This window comes from Cinclus cinclus, chromosome 5 (assembly GCF_963662255.1).
Source record: "Cinclus cinclus chromosome 5, bCinCin1.1, whole genome shotgun sequence".
NCBI lineage: Eukaryota > Metazoa > Chordata > Aves > Passeriformes > Cinclidae > Cinclus > Cinclus cinclus.
In genome coordinates this window covers 31,845,111-31,867,382 of record NC_085050.1, presented here as the reverse complement: position 1 = coordinate 31,867,382, position 22,272 = coordinate 31,845,111, and the positions used below count along the sequence as shown (strand labels likewise).

Sequence of the window (22,272 nt, the reverse complement as noted above, 5' to 3'; positions counted from 1 at the left end):
AAATAACCAGGGTTGCAATCTATCAAACCATAAGTTTATGAAGAAGATATTTCTACGGGTTTTCAAAGTGCATTGGTTTCTCTTAAAAACTCTGCTAGTTTCTGCTTCTTCTTTTCTCCTTCCTCTGCACTTTCCTAATGGTTCCTTATGAGAAGCTTGCTAACACAATCCAGCTATCCAGTTCTCATTTAGCTCACAGGTAAGGCTGGAAGTGGCACCTGGTGCAAGTTGGCTAGAAAGAGGCACAGTAATAGGCAGAGGTACAAAACCTTTGGGGAAGTGTGTATCTGAATGAGATGACTAAGAGGAAGCTTCAGATTCTTCAGAAATAAACTTCAAATAAGTGCAAATGAAAGAATTTACATTCCAGGGAAAAAGGCAAAATAAAGAGACTAAGGCTTATTTAAAGGGAGAGTAAGGAGTATCGCTGCAGGAAAATCCCACTGGGCTGAGAAAGTACATTAAAAAAAGAATATGCAAAACACAGGTAAAGGGCTTGTTTCTGCTTAAAAACCAATGCACATGGTGTGGGAGAGCAGGCAGTGCTCTCCATAAAGATAGTGTTGGTCATAGCTCAAAACTGTCAATGAATTAACCATTCTCTGAAAGCAGCTCTGCCCTGAGTTGGTGCATAACACTTGCTGGAAGCCATCAGCTCTTCATTTTTAGAAGAGTTAGCAGAGGGTTTGCAATTGCTACTTCAACTCCCATTGTCAAAGTCAACTGATACTACTTCTTTTGTACCTTTGCATGAGCTGGTCACAGGCAAACTAAAGCCTGTGACAAAACCATTATTCCCTTACATTTAACACTTGAACAATGGAAAACATGCATTTTTTTCTATATACCAAGCTATTCAACCTTCTTTGCACCTTAATACCCATTACAAAAATCTGCAAGAAGCCACTACACTGACAATTCATGTTAAATATTTTATTTATGATTTACAAAATTGACACTTTTTCATACCAAAGTTAAATAAGATGAAGCAATTAAAAGTAATCCATTGTGTGAGTTTCTTCACAGAAAAAAATTAAAATATGAACATTCAGAAGTACTTAAACTGTTACTCTGATATTCACATTCAAGGACAAAAATCTTTCAATAGAGAATAATTTTAATTTGCACAATATTAAAATAAATACAGTAGCACTATACAAAGAAATTGTTAACAGTTCCTAACCCTGAACAATAATTGCAATACAAATCTGTTTGCCACAATGCTGCTTAAAGTTAAAAGTTCCAAGTATTGTCAAACAGCTAAATTTGATCTGCGGGTCACCAAGTGAAGAAGCTCAGCCAAACTATCACAAGGACTGAGTAAAAAGTGTGTTACAATGCAGAACACCTGAAAGCCGAAGCCCTCATGCAAGCACTAGCAAAGAATAATACACTTTTCATGTCAAAGACCCAGCATTACCAAATACAGCTTTTTTTCTTTATCCATAATACATCAATTTCCTTCCTGGGAAGAAGCTGGGGAAGCAAGCAAAGTTTTGGCAATATCCACAGATAGTGGCATCACAGTTTGTGCTGTTTATAAGGCTACAGTCCTACAAAACAAGCTCACTGAAAGTTTGCCTTTACATACAAAAATAAACCACACCACCTACTATTGTGATTACCAATACCATTAAATTTTACTCCTCTTGTAAATGGATGTTGCTATTGGAGCTTATCTGACATTACTACAAATACTAGATATGAACATGACATTTAGAAACAGGTCAAGAAAAGTTATATCAAGACTTGGTTTTCTGCTGTCCTGTTTTCCCCTAAATCCTGGTTCATAGTCAAAATCAATGTTCAAGATGTTTATTGAATCTCAAGTTTACATCTCCCACCTGAGAAGAGCACACAGCTGCAAAGCAGGGCCATGAGCTATGTCCCTTACTTAACAGCATTCTCTAGTTTGAGAAGTAACCAGAACTCACTCTTGTTTACACTAAATCTGAAACTGCTGTTTACTTCATTCTTTATCGTTGTTCAGATAATATCAGATGCTTCTTTCCTACGCAAAGATCCCAGTCCGTCTTCCAAAATCCAGTACAACTTCCAAAATCCTTTTGATCTGGAAGAGACGAAGCCTTGAATAGAAAACACACTCCAGGTGCTGAACGTTTAACAGTAGCAAAACATCTTCTGCACCTCAGTATTCTAGCTCACCATGGAGGAATACACAATCTGCTTTTCACCTCTTCACACTGCTGTTAGATTCTTCCAGTCACAAGAACATGACCCACAAAATTTGGAAGGCTGTTACATAAAGCCAGGATGTTAAGCAAGGACAATTCAGGAATTAAACATATGCTTATAAGTTTAATGCATTATTTTAAAGTATTATTAAGATTTTAAAATTTTTATTTACATTTTGCACCTGTAGTGCAGTAATTCCGTCCTTCTGTGTTATGGATATAAATTCCACTTATCATCTGAGACTAAAATAATAGTTAAATTTCTACTTGTCCATTTAAATACTTCTTTCTCTTTCATAAGTTCATCCTGTCATGGAAAACACTGACAGAAGTGCTTTATACAATTTTATAAGCAATTACTCTAAATGCAATGCATTTTAATCACTGAACAACGCAGAAAATATTTTTGCACACAGAATTTACAAAAGCACTAAAAATAGAAGTTTGAGTTATCATCTCAGTATGCAAGGCAAAAAACACACTTATAACCAAGCAGCATGAACATTAGTAGATTTAGGTCTCTCTAATGCCCCACTGGCAGAATCAGGAATAAGCTTTTCATTCCTCTGGTTCGGTGTACTTTGTACAGTGGATGGCCTTGAAGTTGCTCCTGTTAACACACAAACACATAAAGGAAGAATGCTTATGCTGAGCACAACAGAAAACTTTATGCTGTGTTAGTACTGTGACACTAGCTCTCAGAATAAACCAAATAAACCAAACCAAATCACAGTAAATTGAATGCAACCTGAAAAGGGTTAATTATGAGTTGTTTACAAATGATCAGGAAAAAAATTCAAGTCTTTGGTTCTTCAACTGGACACATATGGTTCTACAGAGACACAGTCTACTTCCTAATCTTACACACTGAGTTTCTCAGAAAAAAAGACTACTATCAGTAGTTCTAAATTTTCTGAATGAGAATTTGAACGTTCATTGATGTTATTTTGGGGTTTTTGGCTGGGTTTGTTTTACCCCTTCTTTCAATAAAGGGAACTGGCAAAATAAGAAACACTTTACTACAGGTATTGTTTCTTGGAAAAATGATTGACAAGATCATTTTTTAGAAATTTAGGATGGCAACAAAACAATGCATATATTAATCACTTTTGGTGACTAGAAAAATAATTTTGACTTCCATTTGATAATCAATCTAAAGCTGACAAAGAATATATTTGCTATTCTTAACAGTAAGTGCTTCACAATTCTGAATTATAAAAAGATAAACATATGCAAAGAAATTCAATAATCTGCAACTTCAAAGTACTTACTTGGAGGACTAAGCTGGCTGAAAGGAGATTTACCCCTTCTTACAGAAGGTGAAGAACTCAGGTAGCTCATCTGGCGATGATAGTCCCTCAGTTGTTCAGAACGCCTCATACCAGCTGTTGGTTTCACTGCTTCCAGTCTTTTCAGGAAAGCCTTAATATTGAAGAAAAATGTCATCAAGAAAGAAAAAGAATGAACAAGATGCTGCAAAACAAACAGTCACAAATTGATTTTTATTTGAACTCCAAAAAGCCCCAAAATTTTTAGCAGGGCACAAGAGAATTCCTCCACTGGTGGCCAGCATAGGCTACTCTGCTATTCAGTTCTTTTCTCAGTGTTATGACAAACTGTAACTGCTCCTTGCACATCATCAGTTCTACACTGAGTACATCTTCAGTACCTCATAATTCTCTGTGCTTCACAGCAATTTGAAACAATACATCTATTTTGTGACTATCACCAAAGATAGTGAAGAAATGGGTTTCATGATTCTAATCCTACCTTTGGTTAGTCCTCCCTTCTAAATTTCCAGAGGAATAAGAAGTTTATGATTTTTAAAAAATCTTTGCTTTGCAAACAGACTATTTTTTATTGTCCTGTTATGAAGCCCAGAGAGGATTAATGACCCAAATTCTGTGAAACTAATTTCAAAAGGAAAGCACAAACACATACAAGACTTGAAATTACATTATGGATAAAATCAAGAGATTCTATTTAAAATCATTGATACAGACAATCTCCTCTTGTTGAAATTAGCACTGGAAATCACATGACAAGTGATATATTGGAATAACTACTTATTTAGTATTTCAAAGATATAATTTCCTATTCTCATAATTATTTCTACTTTGAACAGAATTTATTGGTTTAAGACATTTCAACAATCCAAAAAAAAGAACCTGATAGAATGAAAAATTGGGTAATACCCAGCTATATGCAACTTCCAATTAACAACTTCACATTTTTAATATATTGCAACTTTAGTGGTTGCCTCGCATAGATCTATTTCGTTCCTCTTCTAACTAATTTCAATTAATTTGATGGCTTGCAAACATTAGGCAATGACACCATCTTTGCTGATCTGGGTTCTGACATGCATCCTTTCAACAAGAGACAATGCAAACTGTGCTTACAAAAAGTCTCCAAAGTACTAAAGATAACTATAAGATGCATTGTATAGATATATACTTGTATAGTCAAGAAACTGCATCACCATTAAACTGCACACCTAATCATGCACTTTTTTTTTTTAAATAAGAATAGAAAAAATTACAAGAAGTGATTTTGGAAATAGTGTAGTATTTACAGGATGTCAGTTGTCATTGTCTAACTATAACAGGAATCTACAAACTCTTCGTAGTTTATGCATGGGCACTGGAACCCTGCACAGACTGCACAAGAGAGAAAGGACAAGTGACTTTGGCTCAGATGTAACCTGTCACAAGTGCTTGCATCGAGTGCCAGCCAGTTCATCGTCAAGCAGGAATACCTAAGTAAGCAAAAGTCAAAGGAAGGACTTCAGCTAGAAATAGCTCTTCACTAAAGCCAATTACAGAACATGAAATGGCAGACTTGTCTCTAAATGTTATAGCCAACATTTTTCTTACAACTTTATCCACATCTCCTCATACAACTATATATGTTTAGACTTGCAGAGATCACTTGCTTTACCTTCAGTATTAAAAATGGAAGCTCTCAAAACATTCAGTTCCATCAGAAATAGGTCAGGTAAACTGTAGAAATTACTTCCCTCTGAGAGATGAGCATGTTTCAAGTCTGCACTCAATTGTAACAGCCTCATAGAATTTGCATACCTTAACACTGCAGTAATTTCAAGCTTGATTCTGAACAAACAGGCTTTTTATGCACGCACACACACACACACACACATATATATATATATATATATATACATGCCTACTTAACTCTAGTTTAAATACAACTGTCTGCTTTTATGTCTGTATTTTGAAAAGTATCAAGTTGCCATTAATGAGGGTGGAAAAAAAAAAAAAGAGCTTCAGAAAAAGCAGATAGAGATTCTGTGGTACAGCAGTGTCTGAAGGAAAGCTTCTCTAGACAATAAGAAAAGAGCTCCTGTGGTTCCCTTCTGCTGTGGATTGTACCAAGAGCAAGTTAATTTCCATGCTCTTTTCAGTTGTGAATTTTGCTGTTTGGAAACAGCCTGCTGCATGCAGAAATGAATGCATTGACAGTGAAATGGCAGTTCTGACCTACTACATCTGTAACCTGGAACTAATCTGATTCTTATGGTTTTATTACCAAACCTACAGTCTTGGACTGTAGGAGGTAACTGAGGAACTACCTGGTACAACAGTACAAGTACCTTGAGCAAATGTTGTTTTTCAGTCATACATATAAATCTACTAATTCTTTATGAATTTCTTTTGAAAAATGCACTGAAGGAATCTGACATTTTCTTCATTTTTCTGAAGTACCAAATCTCTGGTCCCTTAATACTGCATCACTGAAGTGAACAGATATTCCATCATTGATCTCAACAATCAAAGAATCAGATTACAGAACATAACTCAGGCGTTTAGAACCTAATATATATTCCCCATCAAATTTTAAGGAACAAAAAAAAAAAAAAAAGAACAGACACTAATAGCTGAAATGTTATTAGTTGCTCTAAATTACATTGTAGGTGCTCTGAGCTCTTGATTCAGGCTCAAATCATGTACAGTATTGTATCATTGATGATCTCTCATCTTGGTAAAATACTTCCCTGGCTTGTGTTTCCCCCATCTTCTTTTACTTTAATACTGAGTTTACAGTAGAAGTAGAGTATTAAAAAAAGAAAAGTCACAGAAGGTGTTCCTGCATGATTACCTTATAGGAATAGGATAATCCTTTATAAATCTAGGCACCTGGACATAGATTAGGATCTATAAAGATACTACAATACATATTGTCAGTGACAGAAATGTCAGAAATGCCAACAATTTGAAAACAAAGAAACCCAACACAATCAGAAAACTGCCGTTATATAGTGGGCCAAAAGAAAATCTGCTAATTCAAATTTGGCCACATTGGGAGAGCACTGAAAGTAATTCTAAAGCTCTCAGAAAAAGAAAAAAAAACCAAACATAATTAGTACAGACTCTTCTGCAGCTATGTTGAAAAAGGAACAAAAAAATCACTGAAAATGTAGCACTCTTAAACTGAGTTCAGAGAGAAGGTTAAAATTTTTACTTTTCTTAGGTTTACTTTGCTTGTTAAAAGTATGAAGACTTCAGTTTCACCTCCTCTGAATCCTAATCAGCTGACTAGTGTGCCTTGACAGCTGTTCAAATTTATTTATATTACACGTTCTCTAATGTCACTGATGTTAGCGATCACACTGTCCCTTTGCAGAGTCTAGGGGAAACAGATAACTGCATTCAAGAACAGCTTTCTGTTCTTATCAATACAAGTATTTGTAATTTTCTTTAATTACCAGTTACATTAACTAGCTCTAACCTGACAAACTCTAACAGTCAGAAACTCTTAAAGGTCCTCAATTTACAAGAAAAGCAGCTGAAAAGCTATTCAGTTTATGGCTGGCAACATCACAAGGAAAGTCGGCTAAGAGTACAGAAAAGAAAATCCCACAAAATTAAGCAGTTTGCAAAGTGTTCAAAACTTTCCTTGAACATGCCCATTAGTCAGTCATTATTATAATTACCATAGCAGTGCTATGGTAATCTCAAGTCTGGGTCAGGAATTGGAAGACCATAAAAATCTGATCACAAAGAGCCTATAGCCTAAATACTATCATCACAGAATTATACTATATTTGTATCATACTCTAGAATATTTTAATCATATACATCTGTGTGCCAATCCCACATCCTGAGAGCTTCCCTTTATGACAAGGCCATGGAAACCTTTTGGCATTGTATTCTTAAGTCTCAGGAACTGCCAACATTTTGTCTTTTGGCTTGGCATACACCACCTTTGAACTCAGTAAGTGAAAATATAAAATTCTGTGTGCTTGAGTTTCTGAGGAGTCATCAATGCAACATGAATATTTCTGAGTTCCTAAGACCACACATGAGACTACATTGTCTTTCAAAACTGCATTCTGCATAGCTTTCTCCTCCACACCGAGATCGGTGAGACTGAACAAGCTTAGTATTCTTTCCACAACCACCTAAATGTTCAGCATCCAAGACCTGGTGATGCTCTCTAACTCTGGGGCTAGTCCTTGGGGACAGGACAAAGGGAAGGCAGAGAAAATGCAGTATGGAATACTTCTAGGGAGGAAAGTAGAATGTGCTCAGGTGCAACCCTGATGAACCAGCGGCCCTTCTCCCACTTCTTTCCATGCCAAGAAGTTATTCCTCTTGTTGCAGCACAACACAGTTGGCAGGGCAGGCACAGTGCAGTACAGGATCAAAGGAATATTCTTTGTACATGGTGTCAGCCAGGTAGGGTGATGGACAAAAGCACTATCCCTCCCTTGCCCTTTACTCCCCACCCAACTATGACAGCACATCTGCACCATTAAATCAAATGGAGACAAATGAACACACATTAATTTATGGCAGTACAATAAACACATTTCTAAAGGAGATTCAGGATTTCCAGCAGGACAATGCCAGCTCTGACTGCAAGAGAAGAGAAAGTCTCCCTGAAGAATCCTTGTGCTGGTAGAGGCCACTGACTGCAGCAAGCAGTGGCCAGATGCAATAATGAATCTGCAGCACAGAGGACTCAGGAAACCAAGTAAGTGAAAAGAGAAAGCCCTTGCAGAGAAACACAGTAAGGGATTTTAAAAAAATAATTTGTTTGGAAGGGTCACTGTACTCAAACTGGGATCAGAGATGGATCTATTAGGGCTTAGGGTACATTTAGTGGGAATAAGAGGTGAGAGAATGAGGAACATGGAGTCTTACATGCAGTAAGCCAGAACAGCAGGAGGTATAGGAAGAATGTGCAGGAATGCATGCAAAGACCAAATACCCACAGAAAAGGAATACCCTTATCCCTCCTGTGCTAAGGTTTGAGAACTGCCCCTACCAGAGCTGCTGAGATCTTCCAGTGAAATTCCAATATCGACTCAAAAGGTCACTGTTCCCTAGGAACTTGACTGAACATAGCAGTTCAGCTCATTGAGGTCACCTAACACCTAAACCCTAGTCAGAACTAATAAAAATTATGAAAAAAACCACCAGAAAACAAGAGAGATTAATTTCTTCTAAGCTCTGATGAAGTGACTGAAGAATGATGTGATGACTGTAAATCAGTATTTCAAGGACCCCAAACGCTTACCTGTATATGCCAGGCATTACACAATAAACCATTAAAAGATTCAATGGCATACAGTCTATGAAGTTCTGTGAAGTTCTTATTCACACTGGTGAAAATGATTACTGTATCAATACAGACAGACACACATCTATGCAGACATGGGAACAAAGGAACACATTGGTCACACTTAAGTTTTTTTCCCCTGAAGAAGAGGGATTGAAATTATTTTCAAACACAAGAGTAGAATGTTTTCTGAATCAACAGCATCCTCTATTGGCAAGAGACACGCTCTGATTTGCTAGCTCTGAAAAGCAACCAAAAGTATGTTCCATTTATGAAAGCAGTCAAAAGCAGCAAGTACAAAATGCTGGCATTAATTTAAGCAGTCACCTGTTCTGCTGATTGTACTTTTTCCATAAATTGTTCATCAGTATTTTAAAACTACTGTTCACCAGAGCAATGCATCTTTTTACTCCAGCAGTGCTCTTTCTAACACAGTCTGTGGGAACAACATATTTTTCCTGTACCTCTTGGCACCCTTTCACAAAGCCAGGGAGCACAAAACCGCTTAGATTCCATTCTAATTTCCTAAAATTGTACTTACTTTTCTGCATCATCTCTGATACTAAATGCCTACAAGTGAAATCAAACTATCTGACAACAGTCAGTACAGGCATTACTTCCAGAATGTTCTGGTGGAACATTGAACATTTGAATGAACATTTTCCATAGACAAGTTGTTAACCTCAGGACAAGAAATTATAAAAGCTGTGCCAACATCAGTTAAAAAAAAAATCTCTGCATCAAAACTCTTAAACCCCCTGCAGAGACTACTGTTGTAGATTTCTATTCTTGAATATTTAAAAAAAACTCTGCATCCTTCTCCAACAAACATTTAACAAAGGTGTATCAAACACTATATTCTCTATGCAGTACCCTCAGCCCTTGTATAAAAAAAAATTCCCAAGAAGTAAGAGCAAGAAAGTTCCACAGAATTCCACCAATTCCACTTCTTTAAATTTATGAAGATGAAGAAAGCTGCTGACCAGAAGAAAATAGGTTCATAAAGCACATGCGTTTACTGATATAAAGAAAAAAAAAATCATCAATGAGCAGGGGAGGGCTGCTCTTTCATTTACAGTCTCAGAGAAAAGCATGTCACACCTGTAATCTCAAAAGGTAGTGCTACTAAAATCAGTATGCTAAAACTGTGATGCTCTACATGTACATCAATCAGAACAAAACCAAACAAAATTGCTAAAAAATTATAGCAAAGCTAAACAAAATTAGAAGAGCTGCACTGATGAATGACTGATCCAAAAAGAACAGAATATATCATCCTGAGTATGAGGAAAAGAAGAAACCAAATGCTTTTATAGTCTAAACTAGCATGTTATCCTAAAGTTAATTCTCATATCAAACATGTCCACCCACATTGCTGACGACAACTAAACTATAAATGAGTAAGGAAATGAACAATACTATTTCTTGCAACCACCATTCATCACTAACATGTACTAAAGCAGCAATATGTGAAATGACTCAATGTGTTTAGGTTTGCAGCATTTTTGATCCAAAAGTTGCACAGGCAAGACAGTCTTGAACACTCCAATATATCATAAGAGAAAGGGTTTATGGCTTTGAGTAAAGAGAAGTGCACTTGAAAATATCCTGTAATACTGTAATCATCAATTATTATGCAGTACAGCATATAACTGTTACATCCTGAGGCACTGTGGCATAGCACTTCCTCCCCATCACCTATGAATATATTCTTATTAACAAGGTTCATGTGGTAGAACAAGACCTATTTTCAACATCTGAAATAAACACCATCAGCACCCTCCTACCAACCTAAAAACACCAAAAAGATTTCTTCCCCAGCCAATGACAAGTATCATACATCTATAACAAAATCTTGTGCTAAATTCTTTCTGACTTTCAAGTGTAATGTGAACTGCAGCCCAGTGGAGCTGGGGAGAAAGTTTCCTAATTTGCAAAGATTTAACAATCCAGATGTCTGAAAGCTAGAAGAATAAAACCTAACAGATTTTCCCAAGCAGGCAATCAGACTTTCTCCACATTGAATCTGTATCTCCATGTGTATAGAAAAGGAAATTGCAACCTATACTTACACAGAAAGTAAAAAGTAATAAATTGTTTCCAGTATACATTTTCCAATTATTTTAACTATAATTGTGTGTCTTTATCAAACACACTGATAAGTACATAGAAGATATGAAATGTCATTAAATGCATGTATTACAGTTCAATTACTAAAAGTATCTTATTCAAACCAGTTTTACTTCTGTTATTTGAGAACTCTGGCAATATCCCTACAAATTAGTCTGAATTTTTGTTTTTCAGTAAAATAAGCTATTGTAATTGCCATTACACTGTGGCAATCAGTGTGCTACAAATATTCAAAGACAGAGTCAAAATGAGTCAAAAATCAAAACCGACACTGACTTTGTTATCCTCTGTATTTCAAATATAATGGCTTTGATGCTATCATATTGTTTTATTTTATGCAAGCCTATTTTTGAGAAACTAATAGTCATGATGCATGAAGCAGAATGAACAGTCAGACTGCTATCCAGTGTTTTGAGTGTGTTTACAGTACCAGTTGTTCCTCTTAACTTAAATGATACCAAAGTAGAGCAAACACATATATAAACTAAAATCTACTTCCATCTGAAAAAAACCCATCATTATTCCCATCTCTCTCCCAAAAATCCAAGAAACTCACCCATTTGAACAATTATGCCAATACCACAGTAATGGACATTTATTGAAGACTTACTGCAGTAAAGGTCCATGTGCTGCCTCATCAATTTTCTAAGTATTTAGCAATAGCTCATCTGACAAGAGATAGTCCTTCTCAATTTATTGATCCACATCCACACTCAAAACTTACCAGGTTTTCCCTTTCAATTCTTTGCTGCTCTTTTTGCCTGTTGAGGGCACTGTGGTACAATCTAGCTGGTGTTACAGCAGTCTTCAACGTGCTGCTTCTCCTTGGCCTTGCAGACTGTCTGGACAGTTCTTTCAGCAACCTCTGGTTTTCCCGATCAATCTGTCTTACTTCTTCATTTGTGAAAGAGTAATTTTTCCTTATTCCTTTAGATGGCTGATCGATGGTTAGTTTATGCTCTTTTTTATCCAACTGTAAGAAAGCTTTAAAACAGCAAAAAGTGAAATAAACAAGCAGATTAGAAAACACAGCTTCAGGAACCCGGTACTAAACATCAATTAGGACCAAGAATTAAAATGTAAAATTAGTATTTAGGTGTGTGCGCATAAAAAAAGATTTAAAGTTTGCTCCCAAGTTAATCTAAAGTATCCATCTCAGCTGAGAGACAGAATAGAAACAATGTTTCAGAGAGAAAGCTGACGCTGGGGAAGCCTGACTCAGAGACACCAAGGGCACTTCCTGAAGTGATTTTGTTGATACTTAACTCCCATAGCAATTGTACATCATGTTGGTAGAGGAAATGCAAAGGCAATGATGAAAAGTAAATTTAATGAATGGAGAGAAATGAGTGAGCACATATAACAAAAGAAAAATTACTGGGGCATGGAAATTTAAAACAGTAAGCACACAACAATCTAACCATGATAATAAGGTTTCAAGACAAGGAATGCACATTTAAAAATATACAGCAACTTGACGTGCACAATTGCAAGATAACTGGAAAAGCTCACTCTTCGCCAGAGTCAGATATATTTATTACATTTCCACTGGAGCTGTGCTGTTGACCTTTTTCTAAGCCTTTGCTTTTTAAAGCTCTGCAGCAGGTCTTCTGGCAACTGCTGTGTAAAGAGTTTTGCTGTCATGGTGTTACCCCATTAAGCCATTGCATTATCTATGGTACAGCAATGTCAGCACCAGGTTAGATTAGACAGATTCTTGGAGCTGAGACACAGACAAGCCTTACTTGAGCAATTCCCCACACTCCTCCAATACTACAGTGCCTTCAGAAGACATCCCTCACTCTTACCCCTAAAAGTCCTGCACAGGCAAAACAAGCATCCCAAGCAGAAAGAAGAAGGAGAAAAAAGAAAAATATCCAGTAATATTTCCTCAGCAAACACTTCTGTATTAGCAATCTGTTTGCAATAGATGTCTGAGGCAGCCTAACAGTGGAAAAAACCCAAGAATGAAGAGCATTTTTCACTTCAAAATTAAATGAAATCTTTCTTGCAGCATCGTAGCTGATTTTATTTCAGAATTGATGCAAGGAAATATTGCTACTGTCTTTGAGAAACTGAAGAAAAGTATTCAAAATACAAAATCCAAACACTTCACTAATTTCAACATTCATCTGGAAATCAGTAAATTTGCACTATCAGCATGCTAGCCAACATAGGCAAGAACTGTCCCTAGGCACCTCTAACTGTGAGGCTGCCCACATTAGCAAATGCTGCTTGTGTTTGTCGAGAGAAGATGCAAATCACCTCAAAACCAAGACACAATGTCATCTAGCACAGATCAAATGTGCCAACTAACAGGTTAGTACAGTATAAATGTCTTGAAAAACATCTCTACAGTTTAGTAAGTTATTCTCAGTGTAAAACTAGTACAGCCATCAACACCATTGAAGGAGACAAACCTGGAGTGAGACTCATCTGAACAAACCTACAAGGGACAAAGACAAAATAACTAGAGATGCACAATTCACATCAAGCTGCAGCATACATCTCAGTAGAAAATATTTTAGAATGTCATTATTGGAACAAACAAAACCAGCACTGCAGAACACAGCCAGAAGAAAGAAAATTGAACAACTATCTGAAGAAGATACATTACATATTTGCTAACTGTGTTATGGAGGTATGAAAGGCAATTTTACCTTCTGCCTTGTATCCATAGCATCTCCTGGGTTAAAGAGGACTGCATATCATATGCAATAGTGGAAATCCAGTTGTGACAAAGAACAGTTGTTAAACTCAAGCCTTGTGGCATCAATGCTATTGATAAGGAAGTTATTACAAGAGGCATTTAAATTTCTGAATTACTGTCAGCACAAATTTCCACCAATTTTTTTGCCTCCGTGGAAGGCGCTATCTAGTAAAAATCAATTTAAAGCAATGGCATTCTGGATAAAGACTTTTCCAATTAGAAATACAAGTTTCATGCTTTCACTGATCAATGACTTTTAATTCACTGTAAGACAGCAGGCTATACTTTGGCAGAGACGGTATGTACTTTTGAGGTATCTGTAAACTACAGCCAGTAAATAGATTAAAAATGCTTCAAGGTAATTACTGACTACCCATTTTCTGACTTGGTCACTTTTCTGATAAACCACTGTTAGGTGTGATGAAAAAATATAACCAGAACAATGACAGGAAACAAAGGTCTTTCCCTTTTACCCCAAAGCTGGCCAGTAAATGCTGCTAGAAACCATGATTCAAGCAACCCCGAAGCGATTGCTACACACAGGGCTCAACAAGCACTGTACTGCTTTGTCACTCGGATCTCCTGGGTGTATGCAACTTCTGTAGCATTAAACACCCTTTCTTTTATCAGAAGCTCTCAGGCAATTAGAGTGAATACCAATCTATATACATATCCATCCACTGCTCGACTGGATACTACTTCTTAGACACAAAAGGACAAAATTTTACTAACCTTACTCTCACCTTCTAGTTCTTCAGTCACATCCCCCTTCAACACACAGACTTTTTTCATTCATCTTTCTTCTTCCTTTCCTTAGTCTTTTTCCTTTGTGTATCACTATGTAATCACTTATACAGTGCCTCATCCACACCTTTTATCACCTTACCACAAAGATAGCCTTTCCCACTTGTGTCAGGCAGAAAGACACTCCATCCCAGCTTCTTCAGTATGCTGTTCCTTCTCAGCCTCATTATTATTTATTTATTCTTAATGTAGAAACTGACTTTACTACTGCCAACAGCTTTCTGGCAACTTTTGAAGTTGAGAGCTTGCTGGTCATAATATTGAATTTATCACAACTCAAGAGAAATATATTAATACAGTGAAAGAACACCACAAAGGTTCTGTTGTGAAGTTATTCAGTGAAGCCTTAGTGGACAACTGCCAAAACTCAGTAAGTAATCTATTGATAGATGGCTGAATTACAGAAGACTCATTAATTTTGCATTAGAAGTTCAGACTCAATACAACACATGCAGCAGCAAGTGTTTTTTCAAGGGGATGGAATGAAAATACCAATCTAAAACTCTCCGGTTCCTCAAATGATCTTTTTATTATTAGCCTTCTATATGACCCAAAAACCCATTTGAAACTTCACAGCTAGCTTTTTGCTGCAACACTGCTGCAATACACCAAAACATTGAATCAGATAAGACAGTAGAAGTACTTGGTTTGTAGCTCTTCAAGCTGTTAATTTATTGGAGTTATGTTTTACTTGGTTAAGATCTGTGTTCAGGAAGAATTTAATCTGCAAACACCACAGCAAAGCAGATCATAACTTACTGGACCCAACCCATAGATAAGTCTTTTTTAAGACAGATGAATGTAACACTGATCTCCATAGGAACTGTGTCACAGGGAAGTCTAAAGTTTAGTAGACAAGAGAGACAACACAATGCATATGCATAATTTTAGTGAAAGAGCATTGCTAATACTACAGCATACATATTCCTAACAAAAGGAGCAGAAGAAACCACTACTCCTTAAACAATGCTCAAATAAATCACAGAAGCAATCTTGAAAATAGTGGGGAAAAAAATTTTGCAGGTCTTCCTGAAGCAGGGGTGACATTTTTTCCATGGCTCAGAAAGACACTTGTGATGCCTGAATTTCAAATCAGCATTAATAGTTGCCGCTGCTTCCAGTCACCTGACTGAAAATCTGTCCAGCCTGCCTCTGCAAAGCACCATTCATATAGCATCATATTCCTAGTCTCCACAAACATGCTATGACAGAAAATCAGGTAATCTACAGCAGGAATCTATGTCCAATATGCACTGAATGCATGCTACTACTCACTGGCAGCATTGCTTTCATGGCAAAGACAGTAGGTGTCTAAGAGAGGTCAGCACATGTCCACAAAAACAGGGACAATTCACCTTCAATAAGCAAAAAAGAAAAAAGTAAGATTCCAAATGCTATTAAATAGTGGTAGCACAGTTCATGTTATGTAACTCAGATGTTTGAGTTTCATTGTTATTTCAATTACTTATTCATCAATGCACCCACACTACTCTTTAATCACAAAACCTAAGCATTTGAATGGCTTACCCGACTGTTTCTGCAGTGGCCCTTGAAAACAGGAGTTACAAGTAATAACACTACAGTTTAAGGTTATGATTTAAGTTTCTAAAGAGTTTGTAAGTCTTGGAACAATGAAATATTATTTAGCTATCACATACATACTTTATCATTGGGTAACAAGTAATTTAACTAAACCACTAGTTACTTTCATTTAAGGTCAGTCAGACCTTAAATATAATTTGGGGTAGATGATAAATAAGCAGCAGCATTTGCATAATGACTTGCACAGTGTGCAGTCTACTTCTCATTTGCGGGTAAGCAGGAGAAGAAAATTCCCTGGTATTCACAGGATTTCTATGAAAGCTAGTTTCCATGGAGAGATACCTGCCTTTTTTTTAAGCCATAAACAAGCTGTTTATCGCTTTCAATTTCTAAGCATTGAAATAACCTTGCAGAATGAGAAAGGCCAAACCTTACATAAAACACAACTTATAATTAGCAAGTCAAATGCACTAGGACAGGATGCTACAGCTGTCTCAACGGCATTAAGGCTAAAGCAAAATCATGCATGTTTCAGTATATCTTTTGCAATCTCAATATAAATTGCTCCAAAGCTTGCACTTGACTGATTTTATTTTATACTGCTACACTACTACATGTGTATCACATTTTGAAAAGTATAAAAGAATTAAATAAATCACAGTTCTTCATCAATATGTAGTAGTTTAAGAGTGAAACTACTTCCCTCTGGTATCTCTAAACAAATACTTCCTAGAACACCTGTTATTGCATGCCACAGAGCTTTTTAAAAGGGATTTTGAATAAGATTTGGTGATCTTAATAAAATGACAATCCCCTTTTCAGGTAAAATTTTTCCCTATTTAAACATGCTTAAATAGGGCTGCTAGTTATCTCCTCATACCATGAGAAAGATGTCTTACAGGTGCTGGACTTTTTTCCCCATGATTACAAAGTTTCTCATGGGGAAAGCCTGTATCTCTCCAAAAACTCACAGATTTTCAATGTCTTTTCAAACTCTAAATATCAGAATAAACTAGCAATTGCTCTTCTAGGCCTGTGAAAACCAAGCATATGAATACACATGCATATAGAAAATTAGTTTGAACTCTGAACATACACACTAAATTGAATTCTGCAGAAAAGCTATACATTCTTATTTCAACTCTACAGTTTGGGTATGTGTACATTGTAGAGTCTACTTTAAATTTATATACTGCTTAGCAGCTTTTCTACAAATATACTAGTTCAGCATGAATGAGTACACAGATAACACATCCCTAAAGAGAACAAAGTTTCAATTATCATAAACTTGTTCTATTTCCTGAGTGAAAAAATATATGAAAAAACAAATTGATTGCTTCATGTTCAGTTGAAGCTGCTATTTACTTTCCTACAACATATTTTATTCAGAAACACAGAGCTTTTACTTTCACAATAATGATATTTATATTACAGAGCTTTCCACAGAGGAAGCTCTATTTTAAAAAGCTAAGGCATAGAGGAGGCAAAAAGATTTATCAACACAGAGGTCAGTGAGAGCTTCAAGGATAGAACTTCAGTCTGTGGCCAACTGCCCTACTTACCCCACCACACCACCTCCTCAAGTTAATAATAGCTAATACCATGGATTTACTGACTAATTCTCACAGACACTTCTGTAAAATAAGCAGGTATCAACCCCATTTTACAGAGAAAACACAAAGTACTAAATTTTTAGCACTGTATATACCTTGTGCCATGCCATTGTATTGATACCAAACAAATTTAGGTAAAGAGATACAGACCAATTTTAGCAGACAACTTTGTTCTGAACTACAGAAATCTCGAGATCTGTCTAAAGACAGCAAATCTGCAGCATAATGGGTTGAGATGGATGAGTGCTTAGCTCACACTCATATACTTAACCCATCTCTTTATCTAAATAATAACTGAGACACAGGATCAAGCAAAATAGCATCAGAAAAATTTCTAATTTATTTTATTCCCAGTTTCTAACATGGTGATTTATTAAGTTACCTTCAAAAACAATCTTTTACAATGTATTTCTTTGCATTGCCATACTTAATTATCTTTTTCTGTTCAAGTTACTCAAGAGTACAGCAGAGGAAATAACTCTGACATTTTTTATTAGTATGGGTTTAGAATATTGCTTTCAGTTATTAATTTCTGAAATATCTTTAAGGTTTATAGTGAAGTGGAAACATCATCAAATCACAAAACAATTACACACAATGATCTATATAACATAATTAAACAAGTGAAAAACTGTATTTCTATCTGAAAATTTATAATCATAGCTGCTATCAGCACTACCCATCTAAAAACAATCAAAGTGCAATATAGAGCATGGAGACTATGAGATTTCCAACTGGAACTATGTTATTTGTGAGATTTTACTTTAGTAAGAAATGTATAATGGAAAATTTTGCTTTTATCAAGAACAAGCATAGCTTTAGGAATTGTAAAGGCACGATAAATTTTTGTCTAATAAAATTTTAAAAATGCTGACAAATGAACAGTTTTCAATATGAACAAAAATAGGAAAAGGACATATAAAGGAAAAACGTTTACAATTTCTTTTAAATTTAAATGCAAACTTTTCTAAATGCTTCAAATTAATTCTGCTTGAAGATATACGAACCACCTTGCTGCCTCTAATAATCAGACTCTTGTGCTAGTCCAAAACTTATTCTTTGAACAAATTTCTTTCTTTTTTTTATTCTTGCAGTTCTTTTTATAATACAAGATATTCCAGTCTTCCCAAATGTATGCACTGGTAAGGTGAATAATCATACAAAATTAATTACTGTGTGCCCTGTAGAAACAACACAGTAACAGATCACATGGGAATTCTGCAAGTGTCTGGGGACCTTGGGAAATTAAACTTATGTAACTGCTGTAAATGCTTAGGTCCAGCTATATTACAAGCATATTTGACAAAAAATTCAAATAAAATGCTTCATCAGTATAAAGTACTGGAAGAATATTATACTTTAAAAACAAATGATTATTCAAATATTTTTTCATACTCTCAGGTCTGGGCTTGCAGTGTTCTCACTTGAAGCAATGTTTATGCCTAAGCAGTTTTGATGAACATTTAATGGAGACTGGCAGGTGGCGAAAAATTATTTGCACTTTTTTCCCTCCCTAATGTGTACCAAAAAAAAAAATCTGTAAACAATAACTCCGAATAAGATTAGCTCCTATTTTCCCAGGCCAGTTACTTTCCATCATTAATAATTCTGTTCCGTTTAAACTTCAGAATGCCCAAACTAATTAAGCTATGTTGTGCTCGCTGATTTAGAGAGGCACTTGGGAGTAATATTCACATTAATCAGGAACACTAGCTGCTAAACCATATGAATTCTACCTCATTACTCTATTATTGTTATTTAGAAATGGTTTTCAATTTTGAAAAAAAAGTTCCTCTCCCCAACAGAGATGCATCTCTGAGACTACCTACTCTGAACAATAATACTCATTTGTTTTAGGGATGAGATGAATCCATTGGTAAACACCAGTTATTTAACAGCTTCTTGCTAACAGGGAACAAATAAGGACATAAGACAATTGAAATAATTTCAATTGCCTAGCAACACCTCTTCTGACATCATGTTATGATGGTTGAAATTGTTTCTAGTATGAAAGAATGGCTGAAACACAAGGACTGCCAGGGATGAGAAAAAGCTCTACCTTTCTGTATGGCTAGCATTGCTTTTCTTAACTTCAGAAGAATTTCCATACAAGTAAAATAGTCATTTTTTACTTACAGGCATGGTAAACCATGTATACAATACATTCTAAACCCTTATTCACTACAAGCTTGGTCTGGCAAGGTGGAAAGTGAAGAAATAAAATACATGCAGTTTTAGTTTTGCCAGCTTACTTCAACACAGCAAACCTGGCTTAGAATGTACCAGATTTAAACTGCAAGAGACTTCTCTCACCTGAAATCAGCAGATTTCTTGAGTCAAGCCTTTTTTATTCCACATATTTTAATACTGAAAAGCCCGGGCCATGACAACAAATGCAAAAGCACCACGTAGACCTTAAAATATGCACATAAGATCATCCAGGGAATTCTCACTCCACATAATGAAGATGTGCAATGAATGCAGGGAAAGAAATTGCAAATATTCTTAGGCTTCATTATTACGATTTTTAAAGTCTATTAGGGAGAAGTAACCACTCGAGTTTTAGTAAAGATTATCTGCTATTTTTCTTTTAAAAATGCCTTTACTCAACCCATGGTATTTTAGAAGGCAGACACCTAGTTCAGAAAAAAAATTAAAATACTTCTGTTTGATTATCAAAAAGGCACTAGAAGTTTAAGTATATGAATACCATTTATAATGCATTGAAATATTGTATTGCCTTTCAGTTCTCAAGGTTGATAATCCAGCCTTTCAAGAGAAAGGTTGATGTTTTATTACATATTAAATTGTCCCATAGTCCAGTACACCTCAAAATGCATGTGCAGTTTTATTTCCCAATTTATTAATATATCAAATCTTTTTTGGATTCACCCTGTGTATCTCACTTCTAGGTATAGACAAACCAACATATGCTTCTTTTCTCTACTGCAGAATCAGTAATATTAACATAGAGAAGAATTAAAAGAATTAGATCAACACCACTTAAACAGCAACCACTTTAAAAAAAAAACATGGCATATAAAAACCCCACTCTCTTCCATTAGAGTACAGCTGTTCTCAACAACTGGCAGATGGTGTACATTGTAAAAAGAAAATTTAAAAATCACCTTTCAGAAGCTGATTCAGGTCCATGGCATCATGCAAGACTTTTCGACTATATCTGCGATCAAACTCGGAATCTAGTGAAAAAAATACAGATGTAAGATTGAATTTCCCAGCCCCACATATTTTGCACATTTAGTGCTGTACTTAAATACTCAAAATTACCGTATAATTCTTGGTTCACATTTTCCTGTCTCTTTACTTTTAGTTTCTTATCATTTGATGCTACAAATTCAAAAGATTGGATAGGACTGATGTCTGGAGTTGACAGAGGCGTTACGTCAGTCACTGTGTCTTCAGATTCCTCCGGGTCATCACCAAGCTTTGGTTTTCCTTCTGCTAATTTCATTGCTGACTTGAATTTTTGTTTTGGAGACAGAAGAGCATTGCTACCAGCATTCCTTTTTGGGGAAGGATGAGATGAATCTGACAAACAGCTATCAGAATCTGTGTCAGAACAATCTGTATCTGAGCTTGAGGATGATGATGAAGAAGACGAGGAGGAGGAGGAAGAAGAGGAGGAGCTGATAGTATATTTTTTGCTAGCCTTTTTTATGTTGTTTGGTTGCTTAGCTGACTTTGGTCTAACCTTCTGTTTTTTGCCATCATCACTACTATCTTCTTCATCTGTATAGTAATCTTCTTCACCTTCTCTAACTATTTTAGGAATTCCAGCAGGAACAAGCTCTTCTGTTGCTCTATTTGCTGCAGGTGTTGCTCCAGATGTACCTGCATTCTCTGAAACTAGAGGAACTGTCAAAGATGAATCATCTTCAATAGGACCTTTGCTAATTTCTAGGGACTGATTGTTTTGCAAATCTATCAGCTTTTCTTCACTTTCCTCCTCACAACACTTTTCATCCTTTGAATTAGAAACCAAATCAGTGTTTACAAGAGCTGCTTCCGTACTTCCTTTCTCTATATATTCACCATTTTCTTCAGCTTTCTTTTTCTCTTCCTCAAAGTCACTGTCAAAGAAGGCATGATCCACTTCACCATCTGATATGTCTTCAAACCGGTTCATAATGAAATATGAAGTGCCACCTGCAAGCATCAGAAAACATTTCCAAAGATTTCTGTAAAAATAGATCCAAGGACACTCTTTTAGCTCTAGTAATTTATAATTCTGCAATTAATTACATAAAGTTGCCAGAGACAATTCCATAGTGAGCTCAGTAAAAAAATTTAGTGTCACCTTATTGCTCACAGCTTATATGTTAAACCAGAAAGTTTTACTTTAAGGCAACCCATCACAACTTCAAAACTACTATTTCTAAGCAAATTTGTCAAACACTGTTAGTGGCTAAAAAATCTTAACTATTATAAACAAGCAATTAAAGTGTCTTATTTTTCACTTTAAGCTAGAGGCATTTGAAGCTAGATCCACTTATGAGTATCATTAGTTGGAATTTTATATTGTAAACCTTGTTTGTATACAGTGGTCACCATCTTGGATGACACAGCCATACACACTGCAGACTTTCAGCACTTAAAATCAGGATAAATTTCAATTTACATCGAAAGATCAATGGTTGCAAGGTTAAATTGTGACAGATGCAGGGTGCATCGG

The 22,272-nt window shown here is 35.9% G+C and overlaps 1 protein-coding gene across 1 annotated transcript; it reads right to left on the bottom strand.

Moving 5' to 3' along the window:
- Positions 1-1,016: 1,016 nt before the first annotated feature.
- On the bottom strand, positions 1,017-21,756 carry CFAP97 (cilia and flagella associated protein 97). The gene is made up of 5 exons (XM_062492824.1): positions 20,868-21,756; positions 20,708-20,779; positions 11,635-11,894; positions 3,467-3,617; positions 1,017-2,805 (listed from the first exon to the last, which is right to left on the bottom strand). Exons 1-5 carry the CDS (start codon positions 21,754-21,756, stop codon positions 2,678-2,680), a joined length of 1,500 nt encoding a protein of 499 aa, XP_062348808.1. The 3' UTR covers positions 1,017-2,677.
- Positions 21,757-22,272: the final 516 nt, after the last annotated feature.

Coding starts and splice junctions, on each gene's coding strand:
- CFAP97 (XM_062492824.1), bottom strand. CDS start 21,756: ATGCTTGCAGGTGGCACTTCATATTTCATTATGAACCGGTTTGAAGAC. Junction 3,618..11,634: donor GAATTGAAAGGGAAAACCTG/GTAAGTTTTGAG, acceptor TTCAATATTAAG/GCTTTCCTGAAAAGACTGGA. Junction 2,806..3,466: donor CAGCCAGCTTAGTCCTCCAA/GTAAGTACTTTG, acceptor GTGTGTTAACAG/GAGCAACTTCAAGGCCATCC.